Source organism: Bombina bombina, unplaced genomic scaffold (genome assembly GCF_027579735.1).
Source record: "Bombina bombina isolate aBomBom1 unplaced genomic scaffold, aBomBom1.pri scaffold_78_1, whole genome shotgun sequence".
In the NCBI taxonomy this organism is placed as follows: domain Eukaryota; kingdom Metazoa; phylum Chordata; class Amphibia; order Anura; family Bombinatoridae; genus Bombina; species Bombina bombina.
In genome coordinates this window covers 1,304,405-1,320,701 of record NW_026511871.1, presented here as the reverse complement: position 1 = coordinate 1,320,701, position 16,297 = coordinate 1,304,405, and the positions used below count along the sequence as shown (strand labels likewise).

Below are 16,297 nucleotides of genomic sequence, written 5' to 3'. Positions count from 1 at the left end.
GGACACCGCCGCCACCTACATTATACTTATGAACCCCTAATCTGCTGCCCCCAACATCGCTTACACCTACATTATATTTATTAACCCCTACTCTGCACCCCCAAAGTCGCTGCAACTATATTAAATGTATTAACCCCTAATCTAACGTCGCCAACGTCGCCGCCACTATAATAAAGTTATTAACCCCTAAATCTAAGTCTAACCCTAACAACCCCCTAACTTAAATGTAATTGAAATAAATCTAAATAAAATAACTACAATTAAATAAATTATTCCTATTTAAAACTAAATACTTACCTATAAAATAAACCCTAAGCTAGCTACAATATAACTAATAGTTACATTGTAGCTAGCTTAGGGTTTATATTTATTTTACAGGCAACTTTGTATTTATTTTAACTAGGTACAAAAGTTATTAACTATTTAATAGCTACCTAGTTAAAATAAATACAAATTTACCTGTTAAATAATCCCTAACCTAAGTTACAATTACACCTAACACTACACTATAATTAAATTAATTCCCTAAACTTACTACAATTAATTACAATTAAATTAAATAAACTAAATTACGAAAAATAAAAAAATAATTACAAGAATTTTAAACTAATTACACCTACTCTAATCCCCCTAATAAAATAAAAAAGCCCCCCAAAATAATAAAATTCCGTACCCTATACTATATTACAAATAGCCCTTAAAAGGGCCTTTTGGGGGGCATTGCCCCAAAGTAATCAGCTCTTTTACCTGTAAAAAGAAAAAAACAATACCCCCCCAACATTAAAACCCACCACCCACACACCCAACCCTACTTTAAAACCCACCCAATCCCCCCTTAATAAAACCTAACAATAACCCCTTGAAGATCACCCTACCTTGAGATGTCTTCACCCAGCCGGGCACAAGTGGTCCTCCAGAGGGGCAGAAGTCTTCATCCGATCCGGGCAGAAGAGGACATCTAGACGGGAAGAAGTCTTCATTCAGCTGGCATCTTCTATCTTCATCCATCCGGAGCGGAGCGGGTCCATCTTGAAGCCAGCTGACACGGAGCATCCTCTTCTTCCGATGACTCCCGACGAATGAAGGTTCCTTTAAATGACGTCATCCAAGATGGCGTCCCTTGAATTCCGATTGGCTGATAGGATTCTATCAGCCAATCGGAATTAAGGTAGGAAAAATCCTATTGGCTGATGCAATCAGCCAATTGGATCAGCCAATAGGATTGAAGTTCAATCCTATCAGCCAATAGGATAATAGGATTGAGCTCGCATTCTATTGGCTGTTCCAGTCAGCCAATAGAATGCAAGCTCAATCCTATTGGCTGATTGCATCAGCCAATATATTATATGTGTGTGTGCGGTTAGTATTATATTATATGTGTGTGTGGTCAGTATTATATTATGTGTGTGTGTGCGGTCAGTATTATATTATATGTGTGTGTGCGGTTAGTATTATATTATATGTGTGTGTGCGGTCAGTGTTATATTATATGTGTGTGTGCGGTCAGTATTATATTATATGTGTGCGGTTAGTATTATATTATGTGTGTGTGTGTGCGGTCAGTGTTATATTATATGTGTGTGTGCGGTTAGTATTATATTATATGTGTGTGTGCGGTTAGTATTATATTATGTGTGTGTGTGCGGTCAGTGTTATATTATATGTGTGTGTGCGGTCAGTATTATATTATATGTGTGTGTGCGGTCAGTATTATATTATATGTGTGCGGTTAGTATTATATTATATGTGTGCGGTCAGTGTTATATTATATGTGTGTGTGCGGTTAGTATTATATTATATGTGTGTGTGCGGTTAGTATTATATTATATGTGTGTGTGCGGTCAGTATTATATTATGTGTGTGTGTGCGGTCAGTGTTATATTATATGTGTGTGTGCGGTCAGTATTATATGTGTGTGTGCGGTCAGTATTATATTATATGTGTGTGCAGAGCATTGTATCACAAGAGTCTTCTCTGGTGCAATAAATCTACAAACTGTGCGTTCCTTATACCCTCTGTGTTCCTCCTTCTCACTTTCAGGTTCCCCTGGGTCCCCTCAACAAGTGTCTATCAGCAAGTCATCCTCAAGCCTCACTCTCCAGTGGTCTGAGGGCTCCTCTGGGGAGCGACCAACCACAGGCTTTATCATTGAAGCCCGCCCTTCAGGTAAGTAATGGCACTACTGAGAGCTGACGCCAAACGGCATACAAAGCTTATCTATAACACAATAAGTACATAGTTACACAATAAGTACATAGTTACACAATAAGTGCATAGTTACACAATAAGTACATAGTTACACAATAAGCTGGGTAGGACCAGGGTTTTGTAAGTACATAGTTACACAATATGTACATAGTTACAAAACCCTGGTCCTACCCAGCTTATTGTGTAACTATGTACATATTGTGTAACTATGTACATACATAAACCCTGGTCCTACCAGCTTATTGTGTAACTATGTACTTATTGTGTAACTAAATACTTACATAGCCCTTGTCCTACCCTGCTTATTGTGTAACTATGTACTTACAAAACCCTGGTCCTACCCGCTTATTGTGTAACTATTTACTTATTGTGTAACTATGTACTTATTGTGTAATTATGTACTTACATAGCCCTGGTCCTACCCTGCTAATTGTGTAACTATGTACTTATTGTGTAATTATGTACTTTCATAGCTCTGGTCCTACCCCGCTTATTGTGTAACTATGTACTTACATAACCCTGGTCCTGCCCTGCTTATTGTGTAACTATGTACTTATTGTGTAACTATGTACTTACATAACCCTGGTCCTACCCCGCTTAGTGTGTAACTTTGTACTTATTGTGTAACTATGTACTTACATAGCCCTGGTTCTTCCCTGCTTATTGTGTAACTATGTACTTACATAACCCTGGTCCTACCCTGCTTATTGTGTAACTATGTACTTATTGTGTAACTATGTACTTACAAAACCCTGGTCCTACCCAGCTTATTGTGTAAGTACATAGTTACACAATAAGTACAAAGTTACACACTAAGCGGGGTAGGACCAGGGTTATGTAAGTACATAGTTACACAATAAGTACATAGTTACACAATAAGTACATAGTTACACAATAAGCAGGGCAGGACCAGGGTTATGTAAGTACATAGTTACACAATAAGTACATAGTTACACAATAAGCGGGGTAGGACAAGAGCTATGTAAGTACATAATTACACAATAAGTACATAGTTACACAATTAGCAGGGTAGGACCAGGGCTATGTAAGTACATAATTACACAATAAGTACATAGTTACACAATAAGTAAATAGTTACACAATAAGCGGGTAGGACCAGGGTTTTGTAAGTACATAGTTACACAATAAGCAGGGTAGGACAAGGGCTATGTAAGTATTTAGTTACACAATAAGTACATAGTTACACAATAAGCTGGTAGGACCAGGGTTTATGTATGTACATAGTTACACAATAAGTACATAGTTACACAATAAGTACATAGTTACACAATAAGCGGGGTAGAACCAGGGCTATGTAAGTACATAGTTACACAATCAGTACATAGTTACACAATAAGCAGGGTAGGACCAGAGTTATGTAAGTACATAGTTACACAATAAGTACATAGTTACACAATAAGCGGGGTAGGACCAGGGCTATGTAAGTACATAGTTACACAATAAGTACATAGTTACACAATAAGCAGGGTAGGACCAGAGTTATGTATGTACATAGTTACACAATAAGTGGGGTAGAACTAAGGCTATGTAAGTACATATTTACACAATAAGTATATAGTTACACAATAAGTTCATAGTTACATAATAAGCGGGATAGGACCAGGGTTATGTAAATACATAGTTACACAATAAGTACATAGTTGCAGAATAAGTCCATAGTTACACAATAAGCGGGATAGAACCAGGGTTATGTAAGTACATAGTTACACAATAAGTGGTGTATAAGTTGGGCTATGTAAGTAAATAGTTACACAATAAGCGGGGTAGGACCAGGGCTATGTAAGTACATAGTTACACAATAAGTACATAGTTACACAATAAGCGGGGTAGGACTAGGGCTATGTAAGTACATAGTTACACAATAAGTAGGGCTATGTAAGTACATAGTTACACAATAAGCAGGGCAGGACCAGGGTTATGTTAGTACATAGTTACACAATAAGCGGGGTAGGACCAGGGCTATTTAAGTACATAGTTACACAATATGTACAAAGTTGCACAATAATTGGAGTAGGACCGGGGTTATGTAAGTACATAGTTACACAATAAGCAGGGCAGGACCAGGGTTATGTAAGTACATAGTTACACATTAAGCAGGGCAGGACCAGGGTTATGTAAGTACATAGTTACACATTAAGCAGGGCAGGACCAGGGTTATTTATGTACATAGTTACATAATAAGTACATAGGTACACAATAAGCGGTGTAGGACCATGGTTAGGTAAGTACATAGTTACACAATAAGTACATAGTTACACAATAAGTACATAGTTACACAATAAGCAGTCTAGGACCAGGGCTTTGTATGTACATAGTTACGCAATAAGTACATAGTTACACAATAAGCAGGGTAGGACCAGGGTTATGTAAGTACATAGTTACACAATAAGTACATAGTTACACAATAAGCTGGGCAGGACCAGGGTTTTGTAAGTACATAGTTACACAATAAGTACATAGTTACACAATCAGCGGGGTAGGATCAGGGCTATGTAAGTACATAGTTACACAATAAGTACATAGTTACACAATAAGTGGGGTAGGACCAGGGCTATGTAAGTACATAGTTACACAATAAGTACATAGTTACACAATAAGCAGGGTAGGACCAGGGTTATGTAAGTACATAGTTACACAATAAGCGGGGTAGGACCAGGGCTATGTAAGTACATAGTTACACAATAAGCGGGGTAGGACCAGGGTCATGTAAGTACATAGTTACACAATAAGTACATAATTACACAATAAGTACATAATTACACAATAAGTACATAGTTACACAATAAGCGGTGTAGGACCAGTGTTATGTAAGTACATAGTTACACAATAAGTACATAGTTACACAATAAGCTGGGCAGGACCAGGGTTTTGTAAGTACATAGTTACACAATAAGTACATAGTTGTTACAGAAGCATTAGTTATTTTGTTGTGAAGAGCTTATTTCCCAGCAGCAATGCCTGAACCAGCAAGCCAGCGCCTAAGAAGGGCTCCAAGAAAACCGTAACAAGTATCATTTCATAAAGAGTTAACTTTTTTCAGCTTTTAGAAACTATTGCCTAAATACACATTTGCTGGCTTCAGCTCTAAGGTTACAGATAACCAATCCCATTGTCTAATCACCTCCGGAGCCAGACTGCTAATTGATAAGATGAACTTGTAAACTTGTTATCTTAAGTACTGTAATCCTATTGTGGCCTGTCAAAGGACAGTGCTCTCTATCTAAATGTGTGATGGGGGATTTTGTGCTTCCCCCCCTCTCCCCCTGGGAGTGCCCTGTGTGCATGTAACCTTAATAAAAAGCAGGCTGGGCATCCCAGTCCTGAGTTCTTGTTTGACCCTCAATCGCAGCGTTGACTCGTTTTTGTGGGCAGAAGGGTATCCTAGCTGTACTGCAGCTAAGGGAGATTATTCTATATTTGCGAGACTCATATAGAATACTATGGAAAGCAGCTTCTCCCCTCTTTAGCAATAGGGATCCAGGCTACTAAGCGGTCCATCTCTCAGCGAGACTAAGGGTAACCGTAACATTTGGCGGCAGCGGCGGGATTTTCCTGGATTTCCTAGGAGAGGTACAGAACGGATGGAGAGCGCTTACGAAAAATTGAAGCGTACAACCCTAAAGGATTTACTTGAAAGCAGAGGGGGGTACGCCAGCAACCGGCCGAGGAGAGAGCTGATCACAGAATTGACCGAACTGGATCAGAGCTTCACAATGGCGGAAACACCGACCACGATTAGTGACGAAAAAACCAGGATTGTTCGGGAAAGGCTCTCATTATACGGGCCGAACCCCTCCATGGAATTGGTACAGCAGTTGATGGCGGAGGCGGATGAGGATATACGAGAGACTCGAGCCCACGAACTCAACCTAGCGAATGCACACCGCAATGCTGAAGCCCCGCAGGTAATCATCCCTGTCGAAAATGCTGGGAGGCCCAAGATACCCTATGCAGCATTTCGACCCTTCCTAGAGAGCGAGACAGGGATTGATGAATATTTGTCGGACTTCGAAAGGCAATGTGCCCTGCACCAGATTCCCAACAGAGAGTGGCCCACGATATTGTCTGGGAAACTATCCGGGCGAGCCCTGGAAGCCTTTCGTACTCTGGGTGCTGAGGAAGTGACACAGTATGAGCTAGTTAAGGAGACACTGTTGCGACGGTACGCTGTAACTCCGGACACATATCGCCGACAGTTTCGGGGCATGAAAAAGAAGCCTAACGATACCCATATGGAATGGGCGCACCGAATGCGGAGAGCGGCAAATCACTGGCTGAGCGGAAGTAAAGCGGTGACTGGTGAGGAAATTTTACAATTGTTTCTCTTAGAACATTTTTATAATGGCATGGAACAGCAAGGGAAGGAATGGCTGCTAGACAGGCGGCCTTCTACCTTAGAAGAAGCAGCCAAATTGGCCGATGAACATTATGACTCCCGTCTTCACGAACCCATGAACTACCGAGCTCCAGCACGGGTCGAACCCAGAGAGGTTTACCGTGCACCCCCTCGTGCTGAATTTCGAGCCCCAGTGCCCACAGGGCCCGTCCGACACTCAGGACCACCCAATAACAGCTCTGAGCGTCCCAGACCGACTTGCCACCGATGCAAGCAACCAGGGCATTTCATGGCTAGCTGCCCCCTTAATACGCACCAGACACCCAGGAATTACAATTACCCCTCTGGGTCCTATCGTCCGGCCCGGGCCCTCTGTGTTAACCAAGAGGCCCCTATGGAGGGATATGTGGGGCCGCTTCACGAGGCAGACCCTGTATATGCTGCCTCAGATAACCGCCAGCACCATCGGCAGAGGGTATGGCTCGAGGGGCGATCTACCGAGGGATTGCGAGACACAGGGGCTACTATCACGCTGGTACAGAGTCATTTGGTGCCAGAGCACAAGCGATCCGGACAGACTGTGGCCGTTAGAGTGGCGGGGGGGGATGTGTACAAAATTCCAACAGCTAAAGTGCATCTTGATTGGGGAGCGGGAAAGGGAGCAGCTCAGCCAACTCCTCCAGTCCAAACACCTCACCTTCTCCCCGAAGCCAGGGTACACTACTTTAACCACCCACCAGGTAGATACTCCGGGACAAGCTCCCTTGCGCCAGGCTCCGTACCGAATCCCCGAAGCAGTTAGGACAGGAATGAAGAAGGAGATCGATGAGATGCTCCAGCTCAGGGTAATTGAGCCCTCCGATAGTCCCTGGGCCTCCCCAGTTGTCTTGGTGCCCAAGAAAGATGGGACCACCCGGTTCTGCATAGACTATCGGAGGCTCAATGAAAAAACCGTGACGGACGCTTACCCTATGCCCAGGGTAGACGAGCTACTCGATCGTATAGCCAGGGGAAATTACCTGACCACTATTGACCTCTGCAAAGGTTACTGGCAGATTCCCCTGGCCCCGGAGGCTATCCCCAAGTCGGCATTCGTCACCCCATTCGGCTTATATCAGTTTAGGGTAATGCCGTTTGGGATGAAGAATGCCCCAGCTACATTCCAGCGCTTGGTGGATAGGCTCCTGGATGGCTTCCAGAGTTTTGCTTGCGCCTACCTGGACGACATAGCGATCCACAGTGAGTCCTGGGAGGACCACTTAGCTCATGTAGGAATGGTTCTGGATCAGATCCGGGCTGCTGGCCTGACTCTGAAGCCAGAAAAATGTCACTTTGGGATGGCCGAGGTACAGTACCTGGGTCACCGGGTGGGGTGTGGAAAGCAGCGACCAGAGCCGGCCAAGATAGAAGCTGTCGCCAATTGGCCCACCCCCATCACTAAGACTCAGGTCCTAGCCTTCCTGGGCACGGCAGGGTACTATAGACGGTTCGTACCAGACTACAGCACACTTGCCAAACCCCTGACTGACTTGACCAAGAAGAACTTACCTCGACAGGTCCTGTGGTCTCCCCACTGTGAAACGGCTTTCCAGGCTCTCAAAAATGCTCTAATTAACGCTCCTGTCTTGGCGGCCCCAGCCCTTAACAAACGTTTTATCGTCCATACAGATGCTTCCATGTTTGGGCTGGGAGCCGTCCTCAGCCAAGTAGGCGAAGATGGAGGGGAGCATCCAGTTGCCTACATCAGCCGGAAGCTCCTGCCCCGCGAAGTCAGCTATGCAGCGGTCGAAAAGGAGTGTTTGGCTTTGGTGTGGGCATTAAAGAAATTGACTCCCTATTTATATGGGCAGGAGTTCACTCTGGTCACCGACCATAACCCGTTGGTGTGGCTGAACCGGGTCTCTGGAGATAACGGCAGGCTATTACGTTGGAGCTTATCGTTGCAACCCTTCAATTTCACCATTACTTACAGACCTGGGAAACAGAATGGCAACGCCGACGGGTTGTCCAGACAAACCGACCTCAGCCCCGCATAACCAGCGGTCTGGACAGCCTTAGTCTGCCCCGAAAAGGGGTCAGACCGTGTCTGCCAGAGTGTTCCACAGAAAGGGAGCACTGTTACAGAAGCATTAGTTATTTTGTTGTGAAGAGCTTATTTCCCAGCAGCAATGCCTGAACCAGCAAGCCAGCGCCTAAGAAGGGCTCCAAGAAAACCGTAACAAGTATCATTTCATAAAGAGTTAACTTTTTTCAGCTTTTAGAAACTATTGCCTAAATACACATTTGCTGGCTTCAGCTCTAAGTTTAGAGATAACCAATCCCATTGTCTAATCACCTCCGGAGCCAGACTGCTAATTGATAAGATGAACTTGTAAACTTGTTATCTTAAGTACTGTAATCCTATTGTGGCCTGTCAAAGGACAGTGCTCTCTATCTAAATGTGTGATGGGGGATTTTGTGCTTCCCCCCCTCTCCCCCTGGGAGTGCCCTGTGTGCATGTAACCTTAATAAAAAGCAGGCTGGGCATCCCAGTCCTGAGTTCTTGTTTGACCCTCAATCGCAGCGTTGACTCGTTTTTGTGGGCAGAAGGGTATCCTAGCTGTACTGCAGCTAAGGGAGATTATTCTATATTTGCGAGACTCATATAGAATACTATGGAAAGCAGCTTCTCCCCTCTTTAGCAATAGGGATCCAGGCTACTAAGCGGTCCATCTCTCAGCGAGACTAAGGGTAACCGTAACAATAGTTACACAATAAGCGGGGTAGGACCAGGGTTATGTAATTACATAGTTACACAATAAGTACATAGTTACACAATAAGCGGTGTAGGACCAGTGTTATGTAAGTACATAGTTACACAATAAGTACATAGTTACACAATAAGCTGGGCAGGACCAGGATTTTGTAAGTACATAGTTACACAATAAGTACATAGTTACACAATAAGCGGGGTAGGACCAGGGCTATGTAAGTACATAGTTACACAATAAGTACATAGTTACACAATAAGTGCATAGTTACACAATAAGTGCATAGTTACACAATAAGTAAATAGTTACACAATAAGCGGTGTAGGACCAGTGTTATGTAAGTATATAGTTACACAATAAGTACATAGTTACACAATAAGCGGTGTAGGACCAGTGTTATGTAAGTACATAGTTACACAATAAGTATATAGTTGCACAATAAGTACATACTTACACAATAAGTACATAGTTACACAATAAGTACATAGTTACACAATAAGTACATAGTTACACAATAAGCGGGGTAGGACCAGGGCTATGTAAGTACATAGTTACACAATAAGTGCATAGTTACACAATAAGTGCATAGTTACACAATAAGTGCATAGTTACACAATAAGTAAATAGTTACACAATAAGCGGTGTAGGACCAGTGTTATGTAAGTATATAGTTACACAATAAGTACATAGTTACACAATAAGCGGTGTAGGACCAGTGTTATGTAAGTACATAGTTACACAATAAGTATATAGTTGCACAATAAGTACATACTTACACAATAAGTACATAGTTACACAATAAGTACATAGTTACACAATAAGTACATAGTTACACAATAAGTAAATAGTTACACAATAAGCGGGGTAGGACCAGTGTTATGTAAGTACATAGTTACACAATAATTACATAGTTACACAATAAGCTAGGCAGGACCAGGGTTTTGTAAGTACATAGTTACACAATAAGCGGGGTAGGACCAGGGCTATGTAAGTACATAGTTACACAATAATTACATAGTTACACAATAAGCGGGGTAGGACCAGGGTTATGTAATTACATAGTTACACAATAAGTACATAGTTACACAATAAGTACATAGTTACACAATAAACTGTAAAACATCTGACTCTGCGGTGTACACACACAAACACTTACTTCATTGGTGTAATAACAAGTGTAGTGGAAATTTCATGCAGAGCGAGAGTTATTTATGTCACAACTCTGCAAATACTAAAAATGATAGAAAGTGGTCACAATAAATATAATGTTAATGTATGCTCTGCAGACTCTGTGTGATTAGCGACACTGCCGTCTGCTACTTGTTTTCCTAATTTCAATAGGGAACGGAAATCATCTAAAACCATTTAGGCCAGATTACAATATTGCTGGAACATTAGTGTGAAACTGGATATTACAAGTCCATGGTAAATCCCATTTACCAGAGAAGGGTTAGCGTTGCAAACGTCACTCTAGCGCAACCTATACTTTCAATGGATATCGCGACTGCGCTAAATAGCACTCATATTACAAGTTAAAGGTTGTGCTCGAACACATGCTGGAAGTGCGTTAGAATATTTAGTTCAACTTGAGACCTGAAAGGGTTAAAAAAAAAAACACTTTCACAAAACACATCCAAAACATATTAAATGAACTATTATACTCGCACATGCACGTTTTAATAAAAATAAATATTTTGATATTATTAAAAAGGTTTTAAATAGTTTAAAAAGGAATTAGGTAAAGTGTTTGACTGGGAAGGGCACCAATGAATGTGTGTGTGTATGTATGTCTGTACATCTGTACGTCTGTGTGTTTGTGTGTCTCTGTGAATATAGGTCTATCTGTGTTTCTGTCTGTGTGTATCTGTTCCGAGAGTTGTCAGCATTCGCGCTGTTCTGAGAGTTGTCAGCATTCGCGCTGTTCCGAGAGTTGCCAGCATTCGCTCTGTTCTGAGAGTTGTCAGCATTCGCGCTGTTCTGAGAGTTGTCAGCATTCGCACTGTTCTGAGAGTTGTCAGCAGTCGCGCTGTTCCGAGAGTTGTGAGCATTCGCGCTGTTCAGAGAGTTGTCGGCACTCGCGCTGTTCCGACAGTTGTCAGCACTCGCGCTTTTCCGACAGTTGTCAGCACTCGCGCTGTTCTGAGAGTTGTCAGCACTCGCGCTTTTCCGACAGCTGTCAGCACTCGCGCTTTTCTGAGAGTTGCACGAGTGCTGACAACTGTCGGAACAGCGCGAGTTCTGACAACTCTCAGAACAGCACGAATGCTGACAACTCTCGGAACAGATACACACAGACAGAAACACAGATAGACCTATATTCACAGAAATACACATACACACAGATGCTGCTTCAGCAGATCGCGCATGTGCATCGCGGAACAGCGCGAGTGCTGACAACTGTCGGAACAGAGTGAGTTCTGACAACTCTCGTGACAGCCCGAGTGCTGACAACTCTCGGAACAGCACAAGTGCTGACAACTGTCGGAATAGCGCGAGTGCTGACAACTGTCGGAATAGCGAGAGTGCTGACAACTGTCGGAACAGCGCGAGTGCTGACAACTGTCGGAACAGCGCGAGTGCTGACAACTGTCGGAACAGCGCGAGTGCTGACAACTGTCGGAACAGCGTGAGTGCTGACAACTGTCGGAACAGCAGAAGTGCTGACAACTGTCGGAACAGCACGAGTGCTGACAACTCTCGGAACAGCAGAAGTGCTGACAACTCTCGGAACAGCAGAAGTGCTGACAACTTTCGGAACAGCGCTTTTCCAACAGTTGTCAGCACTCTCGCTGTTTCGAAAGATCTGTAATATCTTTTGGGTAGGCAGAGACAAGCAAGTAACTACTCTTGGTAATTGTAGCAGAGAGGCAGTAGGATCTGTAATATCTTTTGGGTAGGCAGAGACAAGCAAATAACTACTCTTGGTAATTGTAATAATAACCCCTTTCCACCAAGAACTAGATGACACATAGCTTGGGAGTCAATGACTTTTTCTTCAACCGCAAAAACAAACACTTTTTAAAAACAGTCTCCCCTACAAGGGGTTTCCCAACTGAAACAGCAGGGAGTTTAAACAGTAACATACAGTTTAACATACATTTTAACCATAAGCCTAAATAACAATTCCTGCATAGTTCATAAGTGGCGAGGTTTGCCACAATGCTCCCCCAGAACCAAGCCGGCATACCCAGTCTGATCCCAATGGATTGGCTTGGGGAGGTCCGGAGGAGTGTTCACAGATCAAGGTTCAAGTTCAGTTTGTCTGGACAACCCGTCGGCGTTGCCGTTTTGCTTCCCAGGTCGGTAATGGATTGTTAAGTCAAACGGCTGCAGCGCCAAACTCCAGCACAACAGCCGGGCATTGTCTCCAGATACCCTGTTCAGCCACACCAACGGGTTGTGATCTGTGAGCAGGGAAAATTGTTGTCCATATAGATATGGCTGAAGTTTCTGGAGGGCCCACACCACAGCCAGGCATTCCTTTTCGATAGCGGCGTAGCTAACTTCTCGGGGTAACAGTTTCCTACTTAGGTAGGCCACAGGATGCTCACCGCCATCAGCCCCGACTTTGCTCAGCAGGGCTCCCAATCCAAACATAGAAGCGTCTGTATGGACGAGAAAGCGTTTAGTTGGATCCGGGGCAGCAAGGATAGGGGCATTTACGAGAGTGTTTTTCAGTTCTTGGAATGCTTGTTCACACTCTGGGCTCCAGGTAACAATCTTAGGAAGGTTTTTACGGGTGAGGTTGGTGAGGGGTTTGGCTAGGGTACTATAATTAGGTACAAACTTCCTATAATAGCCTGCGGTACCTAGAAAGACTAGCACTTGGGTCTTGGTACGGGGAGTGGGCCACTTGGCTACGGCCTCTGCCTTGGCCGGTTCGGGCTTCTGCTACCCGCTACCTACTCAGTGCCCTAGGTACTGGACCTCCGCCATCCCTATATGACATTTGCTAGGCTTAAGGGTTAATCCTGCCTCCCTAATGCGATCTAGGATCGCCCCTATATGGTTCAAATGCTCATCCCAGGAGCTGCTAAATATAGCTATGTCGTCTAAATAGGCGCATGCGTACTCTTGGGACCCATCCAGTAGCCAATCTACCATTCGCTGGAAAGTAGCCGGAGCGTTCTTCATCCCAAATGGCATGACCTTGAATTGGTACAGGCCAAACGGGGTGATGAACGCTGATTTGGGGATGGCATCCTCGGCTAGTGGGATCTGCTAGTACCCCTTACACCGATCTATGGTGGTGAGGTACTGGCCTCGAGCCATTTTATCCAGGAGCTCATCTATCCGGGGCATAGGGTAGGCGTCAGAGACGGTTTTATAATTAAGTTTCCAGTAGTCTACGCAGAAGCGGGTTGTGCTGTCCCGCTTCGGCACTAGAACCGCCGGCGAGGCCTAGGGGCTGTCCGAGTGCTCAATCACTCCTAACTGTAGCATCTCGTCAATCTCCTTCCGCATATGTTCTCTCACCGATTCTGGTATGCGGTAAGGAGGTTGACGCATGGGGAGGTGACTTGGGGTTTCTACCCTATGGGTGGCCAGTCGGGTATATCCAGGCACGTTGGAGAACGTGTCTCTCTTTTCCTGCAGTAGCTCTGCTATTTGAGCTCGTTCCCGAGGACTTAACCGCTCACCCAATTGTACTTCTCCCAGACCTTCGTTCTGGTTCTTCATTCCTAGGAGGTCGGGAAGAGGTAAACTGTCTGCGTTGTCCGCGGCAGGGGCGCAAATAGCATTCACCTCCTCTGCGCGTTCATGGTACGGCTTCAACATATTTACATGGAGCATGCGTCTACTGCCTGCTCCAGTACATGGGCCGATCACATAGGTGGTGTCACAGATTTGTTCCACCACCTTGTATGGGCCCTGCCAGGAGGCCTGCAGTTTATCATTTTTGACCGGTTTTAAGATTAGCACCTTCTGCCCAGTCTGAAAAAGGCGGTCCCTGGCGCCCCTATCATACCAACGGCACTGACGGGTTTGAGCCGCCTGAAGGTTGGAGCGGACGGTCCGAGTCAGGGCCTCCAGGCGCTCCCTAAACTCCAGCACATATGGTACGATAAGAGTACCGTCACTAGTGACTTCCCCCTCCCAATGCTCTCGGATTAAGTCTAGGGGACCCCGTACCCTCCTTCCGAATAATAATTCAAAGGGAGAGAACCCTGTGGACTCCTGAGATACCTCCCGGTAGGCAAAAAGCAGATGGGGTAGAAACCGCTCCCAGTTCTTCTGGGTATCTATGAAAATGCGGAGCATCTGTTTCAGTGTTCCGTTAAACCGTTCACAGAGCCCATTAGACTGGGGGTGATAAGCGGAATTTACAATGGGTTTCACCCCACATGCTCTCCACAACTGGTGGGTAATCTCGGCCGTAAACTGGGTGCCCCGGTCCGAAATAATCTCCCAGGGAAATCCCATGCGGGAGAAGATTTTGATGAGGGCATCCGCCACGGTCTCGGCATGAATATTAGCCAGAGCCACCGCCTCGGGATATCGGGTGGCATAATCCACGACCGTGAGTATATACCTCTTCCCCGAGGGGCTAGGCTTGGCTAGGGGGCCAATGAGGTCCACCACCACTCTACTAAAAGGCTCCTCTATTATGGGGAGGGAGTGTAGCTTCACCTTATATCGGTCTCCTCTTATCCCTACTCGTTGGCAGGTGTCACACGTCTGGCAATACTGCCTAATATCTTTGGTGATCCCTGGCCAAAAGATATTCTGAGTTAGGCGGTGCTTCGTCTGACTAACTCCTAGGTGGCCTGACAGCGGAATATCGTGGGCAACCCGTAGCAGTTCTCGTCTATACCTCTGAGGTACTATTAACTGCTGAACGGACAGGGGAATAGATCCAGCCACTATCTTCTCTGCATACCTGTACAGTAACCCCTTGTCCCAACCGTACCTCTCTCCTTCCAACCCCGCCTGATTCTGGTCTACCTTATCCCTATATACTTGCAACGAGGGGTCAGTGGCCACTTCGCTACCAAACTCTAGTGGAGGGGCCCAAGAGACATTAGGGGGGTGATTGCTTACCTGAGCCTCAGAGTGATCAGCCAGTGCGTTGGTGTGGGCATGTTGTTGGGTAACCACGGGCAGTGCTGCTTGTGGGGAGGTGCAGGGTGCAAACGCTGAAGTCAGCTCCCTTAAGTCGTTGCCCAAAATAACGTCTGCGGGCAAATTTTGCATAAGAGTAGTGGAGAGGAGAGTAATTTTTAATTTTAATGCCTAGAGAGTTCTGCGCTATAGCCAAGAATGATGCAATAATTTAGAACTAATATTGTGGTGGCCACTGGCCAATCTATACCGTTATATACTGCAAATTAGTGAAACCAAGGAAGTTTCACTGGAAAGTGTGCACTTCTAGCACTCTGCTGCCCAGACTAGAGGTTTGTACTACACTGATAAATTTAAAATATAACTTTTATTTAGACAATTAAAATATATTGAGAACTACAACATCATTCATACATTAAAATTCCAAAGAGAGAGAAAATCACGAATTTAAATGATCCAGTGAGTCAGTAGTTGAATTCACAGTTGTGAATAAATTATATAATACTGGATACACTTGTGTTGTTCCACTGCTGGTGTAAATACATAAAAATGAGAGGGTTGAAACTAAATAGTTGTCCTACATAGTCATATGTAAACCACTAAATGGATTACAGTAGGATTAGAGGTCTGGTAATATTGGATAGAGTGGAGTGTGGGTTAATATCGAAATAATTGGTTGGGGTGCACAGTTACAAAGCTTGTATCAAACCTGATGTGCTAGAGACTGAAACTCAAGTAGTTAGATAGTATGACCAGTCTGAATAAATATAGATCGTGAAACTAGTGGGGAGTGATGATGCAGTGTATGCATATTCTCCAGGTGAATTTAGATGTTGTTAAAAAGCCCAGTCTTCTAAAGAAACTATTTGTTCACCAGGGTTTTTCTCTTACAGCCTACAGCCTGCATTGTTCCAGTAAC

General features: G+C 44.3%; 1 protein-coding gene across 1 annotated transcript in view; it reads left to right on the top strand.

Moving 5' to 3' along the window:
- LOC128643990 (protein sidekick-1) overlaps positions 1 to 16,297 on the top strand; it is a 164,738-nt gene that overhangs the window by 73,709 nt on the left and 74,732 nt on the right. Inside the window, exon 6 of the mRNA XM_053696758.1 lies at positions 2,041 to 2,166. Within this exon, the coding sequence (XP_053552733.1) occupies positions 2,041 to 2,166 (126 nt within the window). The remainder of the gene's footprint in view (positions 1 to 2,040; positions 2,167 to 16,297) is intronic.